This window comes from Dermacentor albipictus, chromosome 6 (assembly GCF_038994185.2).
Source record: "Dermacentor albipictus isolate Rhodes 1998 colony chromosome 6, USDA_Dalb.pri_finalv2, whole genome shotgun sequence".
Classification (NCBI taxonomy): domain Eukaryota; kingdom Metazoa; phylum Arthropoda; class Arachnida; order Ixodida; family Ixodidae; genus Dermacentor; species Dermacentor albipictus.
The window spans coordinates 42,996,123-43,021,465 of record NC_091826.1 but is presented as its reverse complement, the minus strand read 5'-3'; the positions used below and the strand labels follow the sequence as shown (position 1 = coordinate 43,021,465).

Here is a 25,343-nt window from a genome sequence, read left to right as displayed (position 1 = left end):
TCTGCAAAGATTCCATAACCACCATGGTTCTTTTCAAGAAAAACAGAAAGTTACCGGTCAAGAAAGGGGTCAGGCAAGCAGACACAACCTCTGCAATGTTATTCTGTGCATGCTTAGAAGTATTCAAGCTATTAGACTGGGAAGGCTTAGGGATAAGGATCAACGACGAATAACTCAGCAACCTTCGGTTTTCAGACGACATTTTTCTTGTTCAGCAACACTCCATGGGGACGAATTACAACAAATGATCGTGGCCCTCAAGCGAAAAAGTGTAAGAGTGGGGTTGAAGATGCACTGAAGATGCACTGAAGATGCACTGAAGATGCACTGAAGTTGCACTGAAGATGCACTGAAGATGCACTGAAGATGCACCCCCGTCCCCACCCGGTCTTTCGACTCGTTTGCTCTCCGCTCCCTTCGCGCGTACCAGATTGAGCCCCGATCGTCGGCTCCCATCGCGTGCTTTCGCTGGCACATAGATCATACGTCGCGCGGCCACGGTTTTATCCTTCTTGGACTTTGCATGGAACATCACGTCGACGGCGACGGCGACGGTAGAAATGCAGCTGCAGTGTCCATATAATTACTATCGCATTAAAAAAAAATCCTAGCGCATGCACGTTCACAGTACTCAGCGGCTAGGTTGCATGAAACTAAAAAAAGTTTAAGTGTAATATCGAGGAGAATGTCGATGTTTCTTTTTTTCAGCATAATTTTAAGAATAGATCACGGTTGACTAAGGTGCGTCTCCTCGATCGCAATTATAACACAATTTTCTTAACCCTTACTTTCCTGAAGCTCCTCGCAAAGCTAAGCCTATTTACTGTGCGTAAAAATACTGTATTTTTACGACAGTTACATTTCGGCTAGTAACTAAAGCTAACAACATCATTTGCGCCAGCGGCGGCCGAGTGAATCTAGTGGTGAAGTCGGGGTATTGGAGGCTGAGGTCTGAAAGTTCAACCTAAAGGAAAAAAAGAAAATGAAGAAAGAAATATAGAACGGCGTTTTCTTGACATGTTCTCCGCGGGACGTACAATTTGCAAATATATAAACAAATATAACCAAACATTCCGTTCACATAATATGAAAGGAGGACTTATGCGTTGTGTATAATTCTATCAATGCCGAGGTGGTTCTCAGTGCTTGTTCTGACCTGCTCATATATTTCTTGGCCATGAAATGCGAAGGTTGTGGGCTCGGTTCCCACCTGCGGCAAGTTGTTTTTTCGTCCACTTCAATTTCCATTAATTTATCATTCTTTTATTTCATTTATTAAGCACAAGTAATTTCCCCTATGTTGACCTTGGTATCAGTGTTTGTTGGCTTCTTATGATATGACTAATAAAAATCGGGCTCCTTGGTTAACCCCCTTTCTTCGAATTTATTACATACGAGGGTCTCGAATCCGCCTACATTGATGCCTTCAGGTAGCATATGTGGGTTTATTGACTAGTTGACTTCACCCAAAAAGATCACGTTCTCGAGACGCCTGCGGCAAAAAGGACGTTCCACGTCCACCGCAAGGTCTGTGAGTGGTGGCCCTGGCTAACGCTCCCAGGGTTCTACTAGGACACATAAATACCCAAGAAAGTGGATGGGGAAACAGCGCCCCGGTAGCTCAATTGGTAGAGCATCGCACGCGAAATGCGAAGGTTGTGGGTTCGGTTCCCGCCTGCAGCAAGTTGTTTTTTCATCCACTTCAATTTCCATTAATTTATCTCTTCTTTATTTCATTTATTAGGCACAAGTAATTTCCCCTGTGTTGTCCTTGGTATCAGAGTTTGTTGGCTTCTTATGATATGACTAATAAAAATCGGGCCCCTCGGCTTTCTTCTCGTTTGGCCATGTTACTTGTTACGTATGTTCGGACATCCATGTTTGACTAAGCTGCGTTGTTGATTCCTGTCAAGTGATCCGGATCAATTGTAACAATGTACATCTTTGAGAACTAGTCAAAGCCGCCGTCGATTCAGCATTCTACAATGGACAGAGCGAAGAGTGCCGTCCTACTGAAACAAACAGACGAAACAAAAGACTTACGCTGCGAAAAAGCGTCATTTCCGATTAAGTTCTCGGCAAACGTGGTATTTTTTGTTGGCTTTAGATTTTCTTTTGGGCAAGCCAATGTTTCGGTTAAGCCTCGGCTTTAGATTTTCTCTTCGTTAAGCCGAAGCTCGAGCAGAGGTCGTTGTTCTCCGGCTGGGGTTCGTTCTGCGCCGCGTTTTAACTCGACGCAGCGCTGCAATTGATTGGATTAAGAGTTTCACCCGTTCCCCACAGGCGGCACTTTTGGAGAGGAATGGCGAGCCCGTTTCGAAAGTCGGCATCAACCATCTAGGGGCGAACTTAAGAAAGTCGCCGGGCTAATTGGCGACAGATATGAACTCCCACGCCTCCTCTGCCGTCTGTCACAAACACTCGGCGCCACGAGCACAGAGTCGCAGGCCCGGTGACGTCAGTGCACCGCTTTCGCATATTAAATTCATCTGACCTCGTTATACATGCATGTCGTTTAGGCCGCACGAATGTTGCCCGAACGCGTTTTTGACGTGGAGGCGATGCAGAACTTTGGGGCGTTTTTGTTAAACTATGTTTCACTGGTACAAAAAAAAAATGTTGCAGCAGGCTAAGAGCATTGCCACGGCTTAGTTTACGCTTATTCAGAACACTAATGAGCTATACTTAATTGGCCTGTTTGTGTCCTCGCGCAGCCGTCAAGCAAAACCAAGGGCCTGAAGTGCGTACATTACTGCATACGTGGCATCATGGAAACGTTTGAACTCATTAGCCCCGTTCCAGCTGTCTCCTTCTCATTCTTGTATTTATGAGATGATACGGGGGGGGGAGCTGTAGGAGACGTTGAGAGGCGAATACGGCGCAGGTTAATCCCTTTCACGTGGCTAGGGATTGCAGTGCACATGTACTCCTACATAATTATATGCGCATACTTTTCTGCAGAAAAATCAGTTGGTTGAGGTGCAACACGCAGAACCTCGGTACAACGTGAGAGTGAAAACACTACAGCCAACTCCGATAGGAAGTATCCCTCTAAAAGCTCTGGTAAGATGTCTAATGACACTACCACAAGTACGACGGAAAGTTTCGTGCCGAATAGGGTGGAATACGGTATGCTTCCAAGAGGACTACGGTACGGCAGCAAAAAAAAAAAAAAGAAAAACAGGATGTCTCAGTTGAAGTTCGGGACGCAGCGTCGGAACCATCAGCCAGCAAAGATTCCTTCCACGATTCCTGTACACTTCCAGAAGCACTTGGTCAGCGACTCTTTGTTGTGGTGCGCAACGTGTGTGATCGGCTGCGGTTCCTGTCGAGCACCGTCGTTTCGAGGCCAAACGACAAAAATTCAAGTGGTCTTTACATGGGAACTTCCTGCATGGCAAGAATGTTATCCTGTACCGTCTTTGTCAGCGCACTAATTCTCTCGCCCCTACAAGGATAACGCTGTCGTCGTGGAGCGCTGTTGTCACCTGTTCTCGACATTCTACAAAGTCTACCGCGTTTGAATAAAATCGCAGAGAAATTCGTCTATCCGATGATCCCTGATATACGTGTCAGACGTTAGAGGAGCGGGACACAGTTAGCCATGTCCCATTTGTGCCACGGATGTCTTCATAAACGGGACTGGAACCCTAATGGCCACGAGATCAAGAAGCGTCGCCACCTGAAGGGCAATAGGTGAACCACGGATTGTGAAGATTGTGCGGTGCGTTGTCTGCTAGGCCCTACGCATGTACATGCGCTCGTACGGCGCGCATATATTTAGAAAAATATTATTCCGTAGTTGTAGCGCAGTCCCAAATGTTGCTCTAAATTTTTTTGACGACTTACAGCAGCATTTAACTTTGCACTGTCGTCTCTGAAGTGTAGCAGTCTAGTAAGATCAGCGACTGTAATGCGACTATAATGGGCTATAATGGGGAGCGCGAGATGTTTGACCGTAGCACGCTGCCCTCGCCACAGTCATGCCGATCTTATGGTCACGTTGTGTTTGGAATGCACCATGGAAAACATTTTTGCCTCGTTTCAAACACATCAAGGGGCCTCAGAGACACGTCAATGCCCGCACTTTAGCGACTTGTGGCAACGTGTTGATTGCTCCGCAATCTCAATGATGCCACACAACAAGAACGAGGTGGCGTAAATATCGCCATGTATTTTAAAAAGATGACGCATTTAGACCGTAATTTCACGTCTCTCGCTTAATGGTTATGTGACTGCCTGATGATGATGATCGTTGTGGGGCAAGATACGGACCAAAGGGTGTAACTTTGTTTAAGAGTGTACTGTCGACACTTCGCAGGCTTTTGCGCTTTGGTGTGGAAATTTTTTAATGTCTTCGTTATGTTATAGCTGCTGCGTCGATATTGTTTTCATGTTAAAAATGGGCTTAACAACGATTGGCGGCGCCTTGGGTAACTTGTGCTTAGTGTGCGAATTTTCATGCACATTTTAGGGAAAATAATTTTCTTGAAAAACAGTTCACCCCCTCTCCTTTACTTTTGTTTGTTTTGTTTTTGCTGGCATTAGGTGCCATTACTGATGCTCTGTTGACTTGTGTAAGCACAGAAACTGCAAAACGTGCTTTTTTTCATGTTCAACTAAATGCCAAGCCCATGTCCGAAAACTGTCATGCTTAAGGAATTTCGTTACATCACCTCGTTATATAGTTCTGTTTTACGCGTTCTGCAATGCATTGGTGCCGGAGAAAAACGGTGATAAATCTTCTGCCAACAATTCTTTTCTTTTTCAAAGAAGATAAATGTGCTTTTGAATGTGGCTAACTTGAAAGCAGGGCATTCAAAAGCGTGACCGCGCAAACGTGAGGCGCATGTGTTCGTACAAATTAATGCAGCAAACATCTGACACCACAGCGCAGCAGACGACAGTATGCAGCGCAGCAGACGTCAGTTGAGGCCGTGCTCACCTCGTACTTTTCGCCGACCTTTCTGGTAATGGGCCGCGCTGTTGTTAAATTTCCTGTCAGGTAGTTCAGGTGGAAGTTGGTCGAGTCTTTGACGTCGAGGAGACTGTAGGCGACGGGCTTTCCAGGCGAAGACTCGTCCAGGGCCCGCACCGTGGTCACGTGGACACCCGCGGGTGCGTTCTCGTGCACCCGAGGGTCGTGGAACGGAGACCAGAACACCAGGACGCCTGCACCAGAAAGGAAAAGAGGAGGATATCAATAAAACAAAATCAAAATGAAACAGCACTGGGCAGAAACCATCGACAATGATTGTCACAGTATTCGAATGGTCGAACGCTTCTACAGAAAATGAAAGCTTCGCATCCTTAGCAGAGCTTTCAGCGCGTGCTAGACACTGTGTGCTTCAACAGCCATATAGTGTCTCCCGACTCTGGTGTGCGTGCGCAACTAAGTGGAAATTTCATACAGCTACTATTAAAAGCGCTGATTACATTACGCGGTAACTTAAGTGCTAATGCGAACTTTGAAAACACCATTGCAATAGAGAGTTTAATATGAAAAAAAGAACCACACATGGAGATCAACGAAAAGTAAAAAAAATTGAAATAGGTAAGCTTAAAATTGGCTTTCTGGAATTGCGAGTCTACAGCTCTCATCTGTCGATCTTGATTTATGACTGTCCTCTCTGAAGCGCAGGCCAGACCTATCCTTGTTAAATTAAATTCCTTTATAGATGTTCTCGAAGACAAGTTGGATGTCTGCAGTTTTATGTGGACACGAAAAATTTAATCAAAGGGTTCTCACATTTTACTTTCGTTATTCAGGACAAGAACACATTTTTGCAGATATAGGACGTATTCAGATCCACTGAAACGTCTTGTGCCAGAAAGAAAAAAAAAGGAAGGGGAGGCATAAAAGCCAGAGCATTCCCTAGGGCCAGGCTTACGAAACGAGTTGAGCTCCAGCAACAAGTAGGACCAGTAGGCGCCGAAAAAGGACGCGAGAATGGAATACTGACGTACAGTGTAGGAGAAAGGCATACTCGGCGAGGCAATACCAGGAGTCACCAGCAATACTACTCATAGCTACATGCGAAGGACATCAAAGCGAGTAGAGATTGAGGGTTTTCAGAAAGCACATGGAAGCTTGAAAAGACGCGAAGCAGCATGTGACCCGTATAGAAAATAAGCAAGCACAACAGAAAGAGACAACTCATGCAACCAAACCGTAGTATTCCTGTTCGCCCAGCGATAAAGGAAAGACAGATTGCGCGAAGAAACGTCTAAACTTACAGGAGGCCGGACAAATTGGTTGTCAAGCGTGCCGCGTATGAGAAGTAGATAGCAGACGACCAACGATACGACAAACCAGGCAGCAGCACCTTAGAAATACTAAACAGACGGCACCCTGCTAACTATACCCAGACGACAGAGAACCTAACCATTCAAACGGCGTAACAAGGCAAGATAGCAGACAATGAAAGGGATGACAAACCAGACGACAGAAGACAATTTCATGGAGGTAAAATAAGACGAAAGAAAAAATAATAACCTTAGAAACAGTATAGACTAACCTAGGAAGACACAGAGGCTAAGCCGAGTCACGTTATTTGTAACAGCTGGGGTTCGATCAGCCGCTCGCTTTGAAGTCTCGTACCTGTAGTTGTAGCATGCGTGTCTGCTGCCGCGAAGGCTGGCGAATGCTGCGAGCAAAAATGGTTGAACGTAAATAAAGTATCCTGCGTGTCGAGGGACAGAAGGCTTTCTGTTATTCCCTTGTTTATGTCGTCCTACTCGCCCAAAAGGCAAGGAGCTTTCCTGCGGAATGTTGGCTTCGGTGCAAGCAAAACCATCTTGTCTTGTCTAGGTGGTGGTGTCAGCAAGATACGGGATCCAATATATGGGCGCGCCGCTAGAAACGTATTGGGTTGTCTAGTCTAGTTACCCAGGTCTCCTCGTTGTGTCAGCAGTGTCACTGGCGATACGGTAAGAGGGGCACAATATGGCACTAGCGTTGTCTTTTTGTAGGTTTGAGGACATTGTTGTACAGTGAGAGAGGGATGATATGAAGTTGCGTGTGCTTTAGAGCACAACCCCTAGGCACCCGTTCCTGGGACAAGCGTCAGCGTCGTACCTCGTAACCGAGCGAACGAGCACAGCGAAGGATGAGAGCGAACGCGGAGCACAGTAAGAGATAAAAGACAGCGATAGCGAAGAGAGCGCGAGGAGAAAAGCGTAGAAGGGGGGTTCAGCGGAACCTAATGCGGAAAGCGGAGGAGGAGAGTATGGCGAAAGCGTGAGAAAAAAAAAAGGCCAGTCTTAGCTTGGGTAAGCCAAGAATGCGTTGCATATTGCGCGGTCTTTTTTTTTTTTGAGGGCGAGGTATCACGCGCCGGCGCAGCGCCCTTAGCGGGAGGAGCGGGAGTCAGGTGGTGGCTGCGGCCGCGCGCGACCGCGCGAGTTGGAGCCCAGCTTTTCCTCCGGCTGTCGTCACGTCACGTCACGTGGTTGCGCTCAAGGTCAATGGTGGCTGCCCGGCCGCGCCCAAGGGCTGAACTGAGCGATTGCAAATGCAACGCATAAAAAGCGTAGTGCCGCGCAAGACGGACTCGGCGGTGGCGATGGCTAGCAGATGGCACTAGTGTAGCGCGCGTCGTCTGTTCGTCAAAGCGCTGCATGAGCGGAGGTCTGTCTGCGGCGGCTGCTGTAAAATTGCGCGCACGCGTCACCCACGCGCTGCCTCTCGCGATTTCCCGATTAGCAAGGCAGTCGCGCCATACTTTATTCCATTCGGAACGGGCCGCACGGGACAGAATGTCGGCGCCAGCCAATATATCGCGACATGAAAGCATGTATAGAGTTGCGCTCAAATTTTGTACTAGGGAGGATCGTAATCACCGGTGATTTTTTTTCGCTATTTAAGGAAGACTGAACCATTTAAAGAAGACTGAGCTTAGCGTTGCCTTGTTTTAGCTCATGTATAACAAGAACATTGAATTTTGTGGTCCGAGTTATTGAACATAATTTTTGGCACTGTTGTCAGGCTCCTTTACAAAAGCATAAATGATGATGATGATGTGTGGTGTTTTGTGGCGCAAGGGCCAGGTTTGGCCAAAAAGCGCCATGACAAATGGTAGTGTTAACGATGTATTATGGAAGATGTGACTTGGCTGTAAAGTGGCCTAAAAATAGTCGCTGTAAAGTGCGTAAAATATACGTGCTATAAAATTATGGCGATGATTAATGACGAAGACTGTGAAGATTAAAATCCATTGTAAAAGAATGATGCATTGTTTAAAATATGCGAGACGTTAAATTTCTTACAGTACTACAGCCTCGCCAGAGCCCTTGAACCACAAGGGCCTAGAGGCATGTGCTTATTCAAAATAATTATCGCAGCGGCATCCTCTGAAGAGAGGAAGCGCTACGAACGTGTGGGGCTAATAACATGCAACACATCTTTCAAAAAACCTAAGACGGCGTTCGTGTCAAAGAGTGGTTCTGGACCAAGTAACATAACAGGATGAAGGGGGATGTGGTGCCTGTATGCTAAGAGAAAATGTTTTTTTCTTTCGGGTTCGGCTTCCCGACACTCCAGTAGGACGTGGAGGACGGTCAGCCTCTCCCCGCATCTACCGCAGGTTGGAGGCTCGTTTCCCGTGAGTAAGAAGTTATGTGTGCCAAAAGTGTGTCCTATTCTTAGACGGCAGAATAGGACATCTGTCCTGCGGGATTTTGTTACAGGAGGCAAGAAACCTAATTGTGGCGTTATTACATGCAGTTTATTATTTATTTCTTCGTCCCACATGCATTGCCAGTGGTTTCGTAGTTTCCTTCTTAAGAAAGGCTTCAGGTCTGTGACAGGGACCGAAGGAACTCCTGCACGGAGTTCTACACAGATGCATCAAAGTCACACGACGGGGCGTCCTATGCAGCCGTCGGTCCATCCTTCTCGGAATCCGACGTATTGCACCCGGAAACTAGTATCTCTACGGCTGAGGCCTACGCACTGCTGTCGGCCGTAAAGCACATAAACAAATCACAACTCCCGAAATCAGTTATATATACGGACTCCCTCAGTGTTGTGAAGGCCTTGATGTCTTTCTGTAATCACAAAAATCCAGTATTTATTGAACTCTACTCCGCACTGTGCAAAGCATATGTACCTAACCAACATGTGATCATATGCTGGGTGCCTGGACATAGGGGCATCGAGGGAAACGTTCTAGCCGACCAGATGGCCACATCAATCTCATCGCATGCAGTTAACTCTACAAAAGGATAAGTGCGAATTCGCCTTCGTTGCACCCAGTTGCACCGAGAGAAGGCTAATGCATGCCGCCTATGGAGTTACTGGCTTTAAATGTAAATGTGTGCGCAGGAGAGATCTACATCGTGGGTGATGCTCGCTACTCCTCTCTTGGGCAAAAAATTGCATAGCCAAGGTAAGCTGGCTCAAAACAACAAATATATACTTCCAAGGTACAGTAACATAAAATGATATGTAAACAAAAGTAAGAACATGCTTTTGCATTGTTCACATACACTTCAAATTTACAATTGACACGTTACAACGTACACAATTAGCGCAGCAAGTATAATGTCAATGAAGATTATAGAGCCGTCACATGCAGTTCACTTTCATTTCAAGGATCCATAATCTATCCATACAAGACATACTGGGTGTCCCACGTAACTTGTGCCAAAGTTCAAAATAAATTATGCAAGAGCCACGTGGCTGCACACAACCAAGGTAGTGCTGCTTGCCGTCGCTAGGAGCAAGTGAGGCAATTTTTTTTGCTCTTTTGCCTAAATACTTAAATATTCATAATTAATTATTGAACATCTGAAATATGATACTCATAGCAAAAGTGTTAAGGAACGAAATGCCCATCCTGAAGGATTCCCTATCCCGTTTTATGTTACTCAATGCACACTACATAAAAAACATTCTTTTTTTCCAAGCCTGAGGTAAAGAAAGCAAAATGTAAACAAAAACAGTGCCACGTGATTAGTCACGTGACACGTTGTCAATCGTGCGCCCATATAATTGCTATCGCAATAAAAATTGCGCATATAAGTTGTCTTCGAATGGCATCTACGTGGGGTAACCTCTATATGGTAATCACCGTTCGTTATACTTTAAAGCGAATTTAGGGCTCCGACACAGGCTGTGTCGCATATACATTTGATATCGACCACGCCGTTGCACTCCGTCCTCTTCACCACAGCGCAAAAACCCCTGTAGAACTGCCAAAGAGGTTTTAAAGAATAATTCAACCGATTGTTTAAACCCCCTTGGGAAGCACTCTGTACGGCTTCGTAGTGCCGATGCTAATCACTCAGACAGAACCAAAACAACATAAGCGTTACGTTCTACATAACGTGTCGCAGCTTTAGCAGCAGCATGGCCTACGACATCGAACAGGGCTTGCATATTCCGTCTAACCAGTTGAGCCGAGTTTGAAAGCGTACTTCATCATTGTATAAAGGAGGCATATCGCGGAAACAATAAGAATATAACACTTCGACGATGGCGGAGGACCTTTATTCAAAATCCTTCCTGAGAAGCAACCAAAATTATTGCCTGCGAGATTCGTCAAAAAGGAAAAAGAAAAGTCGACTGGCGACTTCTGGAAGGGAGGACGGCAAGGCAAAATCGCTGGCGATGGGCGACAGTGTTAAGGAAAAAAGAAATGTACGAAGGATTCCATTTAGGCAAAGTCCCTACCAGTACAGTATTAAATGGCTCTAGTTCAATTCATGGTTTAGGCTGCAGCCGAGTGAGAGAGAGAGAGAGAGAGAAAGGCAAAGGAAAGACAGGGAGGTTAACCAGATATTATCTCCGGTTGGCTACTCTGTACTGTGAGAGGGGCAAGGGGATGTGAACGGTGAGAAAGAGACGGATAAAAGAAAAGAAAAAAATCCAAAACACAGCCTAGTGGCTTGTTCCTACTGCCCAGGCTGAAGAATTTCCTTCTCTGCATGCCATTGTTCGGCTAACGGATTTATCTATCATTCCAGCTTACGGCTTCAGACGTTCTTTGGACATTATTTATTACCGTTTACGTCTTCAAGATTTTTCAAACATTCATATAAAAGTATTTCTAAACGCGCGAATGCAATAGGTGTCTGTGCTCATGAATATACATTTCGAATGACTGCATCTATAACGCAATGCCTTGGTTCAATATGGTCAATTTCGCGAAGTCAAAAAGCCGTTCGCAGCCAGCATCTAAGCACGAAGCTCAGACAAATAGATCTAGTACCTGTTGTTCACACACTAGCTAAACCGCTCATACACTGTTAATTTCGTTCCACATTAGTTCCACTAAGTAGGTGAAACATATGTTCAAAAACGTTACACTTAACAGGTGTAAGCTCGGTGAACAAATCTCCCTAACCTTCGTCTCTATCTACTATTTACCACTCGCATCTGTATATCACTCTTAATAATGTTCCACATAACTTGCACTTAGTAGAACACCTTACTCGTAAGTCGATGAGAGTAGCTATTTGTGCTTGTTCCTATGGAATCTTCTACTTTGTTGTAGCACCGGTAGAACGACAGGGACACGGAAAGGCACATTAGGGAAACACACAGCACCGTGTGCTTCTCAATGCACCTTTCTGTGTCCCTGCGATTTCGGCTGCGCCCCAACAAAGCAAAAGTTCTTACTCTGGTTTCACATATGTTCCAGAAACCATGAGAAACATATTTGCAAATAATGTTCCACTTGCTGGAACATAAGCGCAACGAGATAAAGGGTGTATTTGTAGGTTCCGTCGACAATGAAGCCAGAGGTCCCTCGAGTAATATTTACAGTAAGCGCTATCTGTGCGGCGATCGGCAACAAGCAGGTCGCCCTAGCCGGTGCGAACATCTACAGTGTTTCTTTAAGTGACTACCGCTCCCTAAGGGAGCCATATAAGGGGTAACTACATATGAACATCACTCACAGTGAGTGCCCCTTGGTTGCTAATTGCGATCGGTAGAGCATTCTGTGTGAATCGTCGATTCGAATGCGCCTTAGCCGTATTGGAACGGCGCGCAGAGAATGTCTTCGGGCGAGACAGTGCGCAATTGACGAGTGAATCTAAGCAATCCCCGTCCACCGCACGTATACAGAAAAAATTGTTTTGGCAGCTGGAACACCCTTCCAGAAATTTAAGCTTGAAAGTGTACAGTTGCTCTAATAATAGCTTCAACCTGCCTGTCAGTAGAAATACTTGGGAACCGAGAAATAAACTGTGGAATTCGATGGAGCTTTCCTCTGGAAGTCTATTTCGGATGACGTTATAGCTAATAAATCGTTACCTGCGCTAATGAGCTTCCTAGCGAATACGTGTGTACGTACTATTCAGTACGGTTTAGTGCCTGTGTATGGATGGATGGATGCAAAACTTTATTGAAGGCCCTGAGGTATGCATTACTTTTCTTACCTTTTCCTTTTCGGCGCATATGCGCTGTGCAAAGAAAGTGCATTTTGTTGTATGTAACCGACGCTATAGTCGCGTTGGCTGTAGGGTCCAAAAATGATTTTTTGTGTTCGGATCGTATATTTCTGGGAAAAAAAATGCGAAAGAACTACATAAAGCTCAGAAATTGTATTGCTGTTCTTTTTATGTGTGTGCGTGTGTTTCACTTGTGAGGTCCTTACAGAAACGAACCAAGCAGCGCAGTCGGTGCCTGGTCAACACCTGGTCTGGCGAGTTTGAGGGAGTAGTTTCTCTTCATTCGGGCTCGTACGATAGTTGGCTATCCAAACTTGCACTGCAGCGTGAACGCCGGTTACAAGGGCAAAGGTTCCTGCGAACGAACTCCACCGCTTCAGTAACCCGTATGCAGGTGATCCCCGCGCAAGAACGGGCTCTGTGCGAGAACCGACAGCCGATGAGGCACGGCGTATTCGGTAAACAACCGGGTGAGCAGAATATTCAATTCGCCCTGCTTCCAATCTTCAAGCGAAGGCTCGTTCGTTCATTCTGTGGCACGCCTTTCCTTTCCCGTTTGTTCTTGTTTGTTTGTTCTCTTCCCGCTTTCGGCGATGTTGAGCGTTGTGAAACGGGTTCTGTCGTATTGGCATAAAGGCCGGTGCTATCTCCTTGTTTTCGTTTCCTTTCTTGTTTGTTTGTATTAATGTTACCTTTTTTTCGTTTGTTAGCTACCTTGCGTGCTTCTGTTTTCATTGACGCTACTGTGAACGCCGAGTTGTTTGTAGAGCTGCCGTTATTACTTACTTTAGTGCTGCTTGGCAATTTCAAGTCCGGGATAAATGCTGCCGACGCAAGCAAGCAAGCAAGAAAGAAAGAAAGAAAGAAAGAAATGTTTGGAAACAGGTGACCCCTTGCGAAACCTGTTCTATACGTAATCTTCTATCGAACTTTTATATACTTCTTCTTTTTTTTCTATTGTTTTCAGTGTACCTGCTCACGCTGAATAAGATATGAGAATTTTGAAGAGTTGCGAAACAGGCGCACCTCTCAATGCCTGCTGCTCTCGGCTGTTACTCTCGTTTTAAAAGAAATAAACGAATAATTTTCGGACAGAAAACACGAGCTCTGGGTGGTACGATTAAATGGGATGTGCAGGAGAAAAAAAATTGCGCGCTGTCCGTTTAATATCACGCGAAACTTGACGTAAACAACTTGGCGAACAAGGCCGCAGATAGCGCACCTAATTGAACGTAATGGGAGTCGACGTCGGCGCTAAATTAGACGGGTTTCTTGTTTTCCGCCCAGCTGAATATGCGATAAAAGGGTTGAGGTGGAAGCCCATCACACTTGACAACGCGGGAAGACGATGACGGACAAGACCGCACATTGCGTAACAAAAGAATGCGGGGGGACAGGGGGGGGATGCAGGGACCCGATTTACAGAAACCTGGGGCGATGGGGAACCACTGATAGGTCAGTCTAATCTCTCATACGACCAACATGTTGCTAGGGCCCTACTTCCCAACGAAGTCATAGTGACGTCAATCTACGGCGTCACATCAATGGATGTATCGCAGAACGGTTAATATGGTTTGAAATTCTCTACCTACTCTGACGGCCGCAAAATAAAATTTTGTGCGTCTTGCCCAGTAAATTCAACGGGTAGTCATTAATGTTTCTACTGTGTTGTGGCGTTCAGGTGCCTCAAGGTGCAAAGCGCAAAGTCCCTTCTTTTTTCTACAAATATGTAAGTATATTTACAAACTAAATAACACAAATATATCAAATGAGCCACTTTGTTATCTTCAAGACGGGTTGATAAACAAAGGGAGTGCTTACTTGCGCATCTTCATGTCATTTTGAGAAAACAGACTAATATATCGAGTGATTTTCTGCTGCTATGTATGCCCACTTCTGTGAGAAGCATCGCCAGGCTGCACTACCTGGAAGAAGCAGTAGGAGAGGTAACCGTGCAATAACATCTTAATGAAACATTCAAGATAGATAGATAGATAGATAGATAGATAGATAGATAGATAGACAGACAGACAGACAGACAGACAGACAGACAGACAGACAGACAGACAGACAGACAGACAGACAGACAGACAGACAGACAGACAGACAGACAGACAGACAGACAGACAGACAGACAGACAGACAGACAGACAGACAGACAGACAGACAGACAGACAGACAGACAGACAGACAGGCAGACAGGCAGACAGGCAGACAGACAGACAGACAGACAGACAGACAGACAGACAGACAGACAGACAGACAGACAGACAGACAGACAGACAGACAGACAGACAGACAGACAGACAGACAGACAGACAGACAGACAGACAGGCAGGCAGGCAGGCAGGCAGGCAGGCAGGCAGGCAGGCAGGCAGGCAGGCAGGCAGGCAGGCAGGCAGGCAGGCAGGCAGGCAGGCAGGCAGGCAGGCAGGCAGGCAGGCAGGCAGGCAGGCAGGCAGGCAGGCAGGCAGGCAGGCAGGCAGGCAGGCAGGCAGGCAGGCAGGCAGGCAGGCAGGCAGGCAGGCAGGCAGGCAGGCAGGCAGGCAGGCAGGCAGGCAGGCAGGCAGGCAGGCAGGCAGGCAGGCAGGCAGGCAGGCAGGCAGGCAGGCAGGCAGGCAGGCAGGCAGGCAGGCAGGCAGGCAGGCAGGCAGGCAGGCAGGCAGGCAGGCAGGCAGGCAGGCAGGCAGGCAGGCAGGCAGGCAGGCAGGCAGGCAGGCAGGCAGGCAGGCAGGCAGGCAGGCAGGCAGGCAGGCAGGCAGGCAGGCAGGCAGGCAGGCAGGCAGGCAGGCAGGCAGGCAGGCAGGCAGGCAGGCAGGCAGGCAGGCAGGCAGGCAGGCAGGCAGGCAGGCAGGCAGGCAGGCAGGCAGGCAGGCAGGCAGGCAGGCAGGCAGGCAGGCAGGCAGGCAGGCAGGCAGGCAGGCAGGCAGGCAGGCAGGCAGGCAGGCAGGCAGGCAGGCAGGCAGGCAGGCAGGCAGGCAGGCAGGCAGGCAGGCAGGCAGGCAGGCAGGCAGGCAGGCAGGCAGGCAGGCAGGCAGGCAGGCAGGCAGGCAGGCAGGCAGGCAGGCAGGCAGGCAGGCAGGCAGGCAGGCAGGCAGGCAGGCAGGCAGGCAGGCAGGCAGGCAGGCAGGCAGGCAGGCAGGCAGGCAGGCAGGCAGGCAGGCAGGCAGGCAGGCAGGCAGGCAGGCAGGCAGGCAGGCAGGCAGGCAGGCAGGCAGGCAGGCAGGCAGGCAGGCAGGCAGGCAGGCAGGCAGGCAGGCAGGCAGGCAGGCAGGCAGGCAGGCAGGCAGGCAGGCAGGCAGGCAGGCAGGCAGGCAGGCAGGCAGGCAGGCAGGCAGGCAGGCAGGCAGGCAGGCAGGCAGGCAGGCAGGCAGGCAGGCAGGCAGGCAGGCAGGCAGGCAGGCAGGCAGGCAGGCAGGCAGGCAGGCAGGCAGGCAGGCAGGCAGGCAGGCAGGCAGGCAGGCAGGCAGGCAGGCAGGCAGGCAGGCAGGCAGGCAGGCAGGCAGGCAGGCAGGCAGGCAGGCAGGCAGGCAGGCAGGCAGGCAGGCAGGCAGGCAGGCAGGCAGGCAGGCAGGCAGGCAGGCAGGCAGGCAGGCAGACAGACAGACAGACAGACAGACAGACAGACAGACAGACAGATAGATAGATAGATAGATAGATAGATAGATAGATAGATAGATAGATAGATAGATAGATAGATAGATAGATAGATAGATAGATAGATAGATAGATAGATAGATAGGAAGCAGGCAACCCTTAGTAAGCATTTTCAAAAACAGAGACTCAAGCGGTCAAGGATCCTGAACCCATGCGGAAGGCCCTGCATTGGCATCAGTCGGGAACAACACACGCAAAGACATTGCAAGGATGGCCAAGGACGATATTGCCAAACAACGGCAGGTGCACAGAGCTTCAAGAAGCGGCTATATGTCGTTCCGACTAAAACAAAACACAAGGCAAACAAGATTGGGACGGAGCCAGCAATGCAGGAAGTGCATTACAGAGGCAAGAAAACGCCGAAGGCGCATTCCAGCGTCGCGACGGCAAACACACACGCATCTACGCACGCACATATTACATACACATATGCACACATGCACACGCACGCACGCAAATACACACACATACACACGCACACGCGCGGACTCTATCAGTATGTATAGCTATGCAGAGAATCGGAGTGAAAAAGTTCGATGCAGTGGGTGCACGTTATAGAAACCCAGGAAAAAGTTCCGTGTACCGTGCATTGGTTGCACGTTAAAGAATCCCAGGTGCTCAAAACTGACCCGAAGTGCCTCCCTACGGTGTGCCTGATAATCAGATGGTGTTTTTGGCACGTGAAACCTCCAGAATAAAATTAATTCAAAGGAAGAAGTGTTGCTCAAGCCCTACTTCACACAGCACCTGCATACATATTCTACAAAGATGGGCCGCTTCATTCTTCACACGAATGGGCATCTGCTGCGCTGCCGGAAACAGTGGAGGCGGGAAATGCGCAAGGAGTAGGCAATAACGTGGCGGCCCTGTTCTTAAAACTGACCTTTTGTCTTGTGAGCCAGCGACTCCTCGAAGTACGCGACTGGCATTTAGAAACTAAACGGAAACCCTTTAGGGAAGCGCAGAGAAAACATACTTCCTGCTCTATATAGGGAAGGGAATGTCGGGGGCATTCCAACGCATTCACTTTAGGTCCAGGGTGACTTTCCATTCCAGAATCGGTTGCGTTTGGGTCGGTGTCTAGCGACGACGCGCGATAGTACGCGCGGTGGCCACATGATGATGAAGTCATGAAGGGAGTTTTGGTCGTTACGCGTCTTTGTGCTGCGAATAGTTGTTGAATAGTTAGTTGAATATTTGCATAGCTGCCACGCCCGCGCGCACGCACGCACGCACACACACACACACACACACACACACACACACACACACACACACACACACACACACACACACACACATGCAAAGAAATCTGTCGTCATCATCGTCATCGTGGTCTATGGTATGGTATGGTAGCACATGGTTTTGTTTTGATATGAAACCGTAAACAAAATAGTTACAATTGACTTATCGCTATCACTGTTTTAGTGATGTTCATACCTTTCTTTTAGAAGCGAGCATGAAAAACGCAAACAAAATTGTGCAGAAACCATCGACAATGATTATCAGTGTGCGAACGAACGAACGAACGAACGAACGAACGAACGAACGAACGAACGAACAGTTGACCATCTACAAAAACGGCTGAAAAACCCCAGAAGAGCTGTTCACTTCGAAGATACGCTCTACAAACCCCAACGAAAGTGGCACCACTACCATAATTTGATTTACGGCTGCTTTAAATTGGCTTGGCAACGATCAGGCAAGCACAGATTGCACAGAAGACAGTGATACTTCACTACCGCTATAGTTACAACTACCTAAGCGGCCATCATTTGCACAATGGCGAATATAGTTTCTAAGCACCCGGTTTTATAGAGGACGACAGTGAGGTTAACGTCCTCCCCAATGGCACGTGGAGGTACAAAACATGGCACCTCCTGGTGTACAACACACTGCACATCAGTGAAGTACGAACGAGACGACACCCGCATACATGCAATGCACTGACCTACGCAGTAGAGCATTTAAATGTAAAGCCAGCCTGGCGCCCTTAAAGCATCTGGTAAAAAAAAAACGCGTAGTTAAGTTCAAGGTTTCCTCAAGAGCTCCGAAGCGTCCATTGCTCCCTCCAAACCGCAGTTCTTAGAGGCCAGTTTCCTTTGTTCACGAGTCTCGTCGTGGCCGCTAGATGGTCCCGCGAAGCCACGCCAGCGGAGCATGAAAGGCGTTCAAGCCGCACGCATTGTTTCGTAAAGTGGATATTGCTGATTAATTTTAGAGTTTATTGAATCCAGACTTAGCTATGTTAGCACAATATTTCTCGATAAGTACACCATATATACGTGGCTTAAGGTGTGCAATGAGCTCTTCAAGGTTTTCTTCTTCGATTTATTCTGCTAGTTGTTAGAGAGAGAGAGCAAATGACAGAGGAAAGGTAGGGAGGTTAACCAGGACTGAGCCCGGTTGGCTACCCTACACAGGGGAAAGGAAAAAGGGGACAGAAAGATTAAAAGAAGAAGAGAAAGTCTACTGGGTATATCGTGCGGTCACTCAGTCCGGATCACAGACGCTGACTCAATCCAGTGGCTTTCAAATATCGCAGCAGAGCTTTTGTGGCCTTTTGTAGCTGCGATATACGAGTCCATGGTCCCAAGATCTTCTTCAAGGTGAACGGGGTTCTATCTAGCTGATTGAGAGCTGGGCAGAGGTCATGCCTTTCGTTTTGAAAAGATGGGCAGTAGCACAGTAGATGTTCTATAGTTTCCTCGACACCGCAGACACTACAGTCGGCGCTATCAGTCATTCCAATCAAGCTCGTTGTTAGAGTGCGCCGAATAACCAAAGGCTAGCTCGGTCTTCAGATTGCAGCGGAATTGACGAAGGGTCGATCCTCCAGAGAAAGCCAAGACACCGTGCCCACTCGTGAGCTTCGCTGTACACCATTGCGTGAACTCTTGGGACTGAGTACGCACGGCTGTGATTGGTTGGTTGGTTGGTTGCGGTTTGACTCTTTCGGGAAGATGTGAGGGGAAGGGAGCGAGGGGCGTCCATAGCTTACACTCGCATCGTTTTCTTCCCCCGCGCAATCCACTGCTGATCAAATGCGCATAATTCATGGCAGAGGCGGCTTCTTCTCTCCAGCGCTGATTGCGGGTATAACAAAGGGAGAGCCACACCCCAAAGCGAGAGCGGCTCGTGGTCGTGCAAGCATGAAGTAAGCGGCTGCCGCCTCGATGCAGCTTCGCCTGTTTGCATTCGCCTCGGCCGCGTTATACTCGTCTTCTTCTCGTCTCGGCAAATTCGGCATTCTGATTCGTCACTTTGCTAATTTTTTTCTAACAGTTCGCTGGGTCTCCCCAACTTCGAAAGTCTTATTTTCTCCCCGCTTTCTACTCTCTCTTTCTCTCTCTCCTCCTCTCTACGTGGCCATCCCATCATTTTACTTTCAGGGGGAAAGAGGGCCTTCGTCACGCCTTCCTGATTTCCAGTGCAACCTCGAGAATTTTTTTTAAAATTCTTTTTCGAGAGGAACAAAAGCGCGGCTGCGCGGGCGTCTGCTCGAATGCCATGGTTCGGGAGTCAGCGAGGGCTCTTTCGGAGTTTCGCACTTCGAGATGCAAACGCGGGCCATTTATAGTGGTGGCACCTGTCACTTAGCTCGACCTCTGTCTTTGCGCTTTCGGTTGGTCGCGACTGCTCTGTTACATCCACTTTTTCTTTGCCTTCTCATTCCACCTTTTCCTCAAACTCTGTACGCTCCCATGCCTCTCTGCTCTGGTGAGTGAGAAGCCGGCTGCTCACCCACGCTGTATTTTTTTTTTCGTCTGTCGGCTTCGGCGGCAGACGACTAGAGAACAGACGACGCAAATTGCATAGGAGACGAGGCCGTGGGGTGCAGAACAGACGACGCGCGAAACCTCGTGTTGAGAAGGCAAGGGACAACTTTCTCTTTTTCTTGGCTGCCATTTTTTTCCTTCCAACGCGCACTTTAGACGAAAACGCATATTTGAAGCCCGCATTCGCGAACGCTGCGGCCGAACCTTAAGAAACAAGGACATCGCGTGCTGAAAAGAGAGTCCCAGTTCCCCCCCTCCGGCATCCCCTCCCGGTTCCCATCCTCCCCTTTCTAGTTTCATCGTACCCCGCGAAAAGAGACAGCTCCCTCGTTTCTTGGCAGCAGCATGCCTCTAACATCAAACATCTCGGTGAAAACAGCTCGTTGCGGCGGCTTCACGCCGCTGTAACCCGTAATATTTCGAGAGCTCCAATTGCCTCTTCAGGGAAATTGCGGCGCCGGAAAGAGCCGTCCGGCGTTTTATATATCGGCGTCTTCAAACTGTGCTGTTCTTGAAAGGTTTTATTTCGCATTTTCTGCGTCTTTAATCCTCCCCCTTTCTTATTTAATCTTTCTTTTCTACGAAGAGCCCTTTTCCAATTTTGAATGCTCGCAATTCGCCACAGCGGTTTTCCTCTTGACTCTTCAGGTTACACGCCACAGCGGTTTGGCAAAGTTCTGTTCCTGAAGTAGAAAGTTCGATTCGCAGTCGACGGCGGTTCCATTCCAATGGTAGTGAAATTAAAAAAAAAAACGCTCGTTTTCTCAAATTTAGGGCCCGCAGCAGCGGCTTTGGCTATTCCAGTGGCTATGGCATTCGGATTGCTAGTACCAGGTTGAAAATTCGATTCCCGGGCCCGGTCGAGGGTTGTGCACTGATCTCATACCGACAGCAGTCTATCGATAACATTCGGACCCATACTGCAAAACAGACCGACTAAAAATCCCTTAACAGGGAATCAACAAAAAAAAGCACTTGCGTCTCTGTTTCCGCGCTCTATATAAAAAAAAAGCGTAGTCATGTCATTGTGTCATTGAGTCGTACCATGCAGCGGAAATTATTGACCCATAAACTTGCCATCATCAGAAGCACGATCGGCAGTGGAAGGCTGTTGCTCCCTTTGTGCCTGTCTGGACAACAAACTGCTGTCGTAGCAAGTAACTCTGGGCCACCAAAAAGAACTGCAAATCTAATTCATTTTTCATTGATTAATATCATTCAAGGCCCAAAAACAACACAAAGGTTATGAGAGGCTCAATGTCTTAAGAGTACACTGGATGGATGGATGGATGGATGAAAAACTTTATTATTAAGAGTACACTGAATAAAAAACTATTTTCTTCTGTATTAGTAAATTACCCTTCTACAATAACAAAAACACAGTGCCCTTCCACACTGTGAAGAAACATTACCAGCGAAGCTGTATATGTGACTTTTTTAATGGCGAACTGTACTACGCCGTGGGTCGGCCCGGCGTTGCACTATCTTCGGTATCGACCCAAGTATGGGGAGCGTTTAACGCCCGCTTCACTTCCGCCGTGGATCGGCCCGGCATTGCACTATCATCGGAATATTTTTTATAGACGCGGACACGATTTTGGGGAAAGTAGCGCTTAGCGGCTTCGCTGTAAAAACACCACTTTTGCCAGGATAAGACGCTTGGTAAGCCAGAGAGAGCGCAATAGCAAAAGACGGGCAGCGACGCCTCCTTGAAGTTCTCGCACCAGAGCGCTGTGACGTCACGGATATTCTAGGATTTCTTCTAGGGCCTAGTTAATTATTTGGCGGTAAAGAAAGGATACATTGTGTTCTAACGGAGCCAAACATTGAACCTGGAGAACTTCGGGAACTTTTGCTGAGTTCACGAGGCCTAAATACGCAAAAAAAAGATACCTTGAAATCCGCGACGTCGCAGTGGCGTAGCGTCATTGGAGATCCGACTCGAAATTCAAAGGCTGGGACTTTCTCCTTCATTTTCTGTTGCAATAATCAACCTCTAATTCAGAAGTTAACGAGAACAGAGTTTTAAAAGCAACGCTTTATCCGTCTCAACTGATTTAGTGTTTTGCTTTAGCGTCTCTTTAAAGACCTCATGTATTGATCCGAGCCTTCGAGTAGGTAGACCCGCTCGTCGCACGCTCCCCCTCTTTTCTCCGTCTTCGTCGTTACTTGTCTTGCTTTTGTTTCTCCTGTCCCTTTGCGCTAACGCAATGGAGCTGGCGAAAGCAATGCACCTGACGATAACCCCTGTGTCCTTTCTTGTCGATAAACTCTCTCTTTTATTCTCTTCTTCAAAGAGAGAAAGTTTAATGATAAGGAGAGCAAGGAAGTCAGCCTGAGGTACCATCCTGTAGCCAGCCGTCGACAAAAAAAACAGATGAAATTTTAAAAAAAGAAAACGGTCGTTTGTCGACACCCAAGAGAACAAGCGACGGGATTGGAAAGTGGAGCGGATGGCAGGTTAGTGGTCGGTGACAGAATTTCTGCCTTAATTTTTTTTCTCTGAGGGCGAGATAACGGTGTTATTTGTTTCAGCCGCTAACTTCCACGGGAGCTTCCCGGCCAAGGGAATTGAAGCGGGCTGGGACACGGGTGCTGCCGGTTGTCAAGCCGACGACAAATGACTGGTGAAACCATCCTCGCGGAACGCGTCCGAGGACTAGCTGCGCCATGTTTTCTGTCGTGTCCGCCCAGAACGGCGCGGCAACTAATTTCTTTAGATTTGCTGTTTTTCCCTCAACGTTCGATTCTATAGGGAAAGCTTCGCAATCGCGTTTTCGCCTTTCTGAGAACGACATAGGGGAAGACAGACGCCACCATGGATGCTAAGCGCCCGAGAACAGAGCGGTAGAATTAGCGGACGCCACTGCTTTTTTGTTTCGAAATATTCGTTGAAACGAGTGACACTACTGCTGTGGAAGTACGTGTATGTTTGTGGGTGTGACAATGGGTGCCTGTGCGTTGTCTGTATGTTGGTGTGCGCACCGTTGTGTGTGTATATATTTGTGTGCAAATTTAATGACATCTTAGTTGAAATCAAGAAAAAGGAATGGGCATGGGCAGGACATGTAATGAGGATGGAAGATAACCGATGCTAATTAAGGGTTAGGGACTGGATTCCAAGGGGAGGGAAGCGTGGCAGGGGGTAGCAGAAAGTTAGATGGGCGGATGAGATTAAGAAGTTTGCAGGGACAACATGGCCGCAGTTAGTACATGACCGGGATAGTTGGAGAAGTATGGGAGAGGTCTTTGCCCTGCAGTGGGCATAACCAGGCTGATGATGATGTTGATGCTGCTGCTGCTGCTGATGATGATATGTGTGTGTGCTCTGCAAGTTTGTCCGTCTCTCTCTTTCTCTCTCTCTCTCTCTCTCTTTGTGTGGGAACGCGTCTGCGTGTGTTTATGCGTCAGTGTCTGTATATGTGTGCGTGCTTGGATAAGTCTGTGCCTGTTTACGCGTGTGGTCCAGCGTTAGGTAAAGTTAGGTAAAAACCAAATATGCACGCTTGCAGACAGTGACATGCTCGTTGGTAGGTGGCCAATGGAAGGCGCTCGTGTGGGGGCGCTGAAATTCAGGACGAAGGCCAACCATATGCAGACGCGCGTCTTGCATCGATATAACTGAAGTCATTCCTAAAGGCAAGCGTAATACTCATCACGAGGTCATGCAGCCGGGGTGCCTTGAACGTGAGTATTACTGTGCTCCTGGAAGTCGTTGGGAACTTCACCATCATTCATGTATATGGAAACAGAAAAAAAATGTTTACGTTAGCACGGAGTCGGCATTTGCTTAAGGTAATGGAAGGTCAGAAAAGAAGAAAAAAAATAAAGATACTACACCTATGCTGAAGTGGTTGACTGCGTTGAACTGTCAACCAAGCTAGTTGAAAGCTTGCGTTCACCGTTAACGCATGGCTCCCACTGCGGTTTTCTTCGGTTTCATCTGTGCCTTGCATTCCAGTTCCAACATGCGTGCACAGCATCTCACATCTCCAACAATCTACGACCTTCGCTTTAACCTTCGTTCTACGAAATCTGTCGGTGTAATGCAATACTACAAGTTTGTCTTTCTTTCCAGGTTCGCAAATCAACGCACTTGGACCATTACTTCAAAGCTCGCGTGCCACATTTCAAGGGCTAATGCGTGTAATTTAACGCATTCGCGATTATACACGCTGGATGGATACTTATGCCTTCGACTTCCACCAAGATATATATATATATATATATATATATATATATATATATATATATATATATATATATATATATATATATATATATATATATATATATAGCCTACGCGTTCTGCATATAGGGATGGCCGACATCGTAGCCTGAGGCCGGCCACTGCGGTGATGAGGTAGCAGTTCGTCATGTTCTGTGTCAGCGTCCACAGTACAGTGTACACATACTGATCGCTTTCCGTCGTGCTCAATCAGTTCAACGAACGGCCCGTGTCAGAAGAAGGAATTGCACGACATGGACGGGCCTTGTACATCTCATTAGAGGGTCGTCCAAATGCTACTGCACATATTGAGATCCGCCGGCTTCTGTGAACGCCTCTTTTTCGAACGTCCTTGCTGTTAGTTTTATTTTTTTAAACTCACTGCTTCTCTCTTTGTCTATCTCCTTTCCAGCCCATATTTCTCCCTCCCCAGCGCAGGGTAGCGAACCGAAAACTGCCGTCTGGTTAATCTCAATGCCTTTCTTCTCCCTCTCTCTCTCTCTGTCTATATTGGGTGAGGCGCAAAATTAAACCCACTGCACTGCTACCAGCCACCCGCATTACATAAAGCGCACGAGCTTTAAAAGCGTCGCTATGGCAACGGAAACAGGACCGACGAAGAAAGAGCTGTCAGTTATTTGTTTCTTTTTCTCCAGTTTCTGGATAACTGCCTCGGAAAGCGCTCGCAAGATAAATAGAGCGGGCAACTGCCGCGCGTACTGAAACAAATTTTCCCGTGTTCTCTATTTTATTCTATTTTTATGAAACAAGAGCAGATAAATAAGGTGGTGTGGGAGTAAAAGAGAGAAATGTGACGGTATGCCGCTGCATAGCAGGGCGACGGGAGCCGAAACGGAGAGAATGAAGCACCCGTTAAATCTTCCGGGTCTTCCAAGACGAAGCTCGCGAGCAGAATTAAGCAACGAAGGGAAATGGCTGCTTAAATAAAAACTGATGAGTTATGCCAGCTGCCACACCTGGTGCGATGCTTCCGATGAAGTTATTATTATTATTCGGATGAAAGCGATCATAAATGTCATAATGAATACAGGGAAAGCACGGGGAAGGCGGGAAATGGAAATTCAATACGTTGAGCAAAACGAGAACAATCTCAAAGCAGGAGCTTGCTTTCACTTTGTTCTCGTTTTGTTCATCATAACGAATACCCGTCGCACGGGAGACACATAGCATCACGAACCTAAGGTCGTAATGACTTTCGCGTTCCAGTAACGTTCCGTGTGTTTTGACTTAATTTTTGTTTCCTTAACAGTGCTTATTGC

At 47.7% G+C, this 25,343-nt stretch overlaps 1 protein-coding gene and 1 long non-coding RNA gene across 5 annotated transcripts in view; one reads left to right on the top strand and one right to left on the bottom strand.

Moving 5' to 3' along the window:
• LOC135920736 (adhesion G protein-coupled receptor E2-like) overlaps positions 1 to 25,343 on the bottom strand; it is a 565,456-nt gene that overhangs the window by 72,050 nt on the left and 468,063 nt on the right. For all 4 annotated transcript variants that reach the window (XM_070540404.1, XM_065454971.2, XM_070540403.1 and 1 more), the window contains exon 2: positions 4,946 to 5,172. Coding sequence is in view for 3 of the 4 variants with exons in the window: in XM_065454971.2 (XP_065311043.1) it covers positions 4,946 to 5,172 (227 nt within the window). In the remaining variant the exon portion in view is untranslated. The remainder of the gene's footprint in view (positions 1 to 4,945; positions 5,173 to 25,343) is intronic.
• Positions 1 to 25,343, top strand: part of LOC139061009 (uncharacterized) — a 102,227-nt gene that overhangs the window by 62,082 nt on the left and 14,802 nt on the right. Inside the window, exon 2 of the long non-coding RNA XR_011515141.1 lies at positions 8,543 to 8,603. This is a non-coding gene — a long non-coding RNA (uncharacterized lncRNA). The remainder of the gene's footprint in view (positions 1 to 8,542; positions 8,604 to 25,343) is intronic.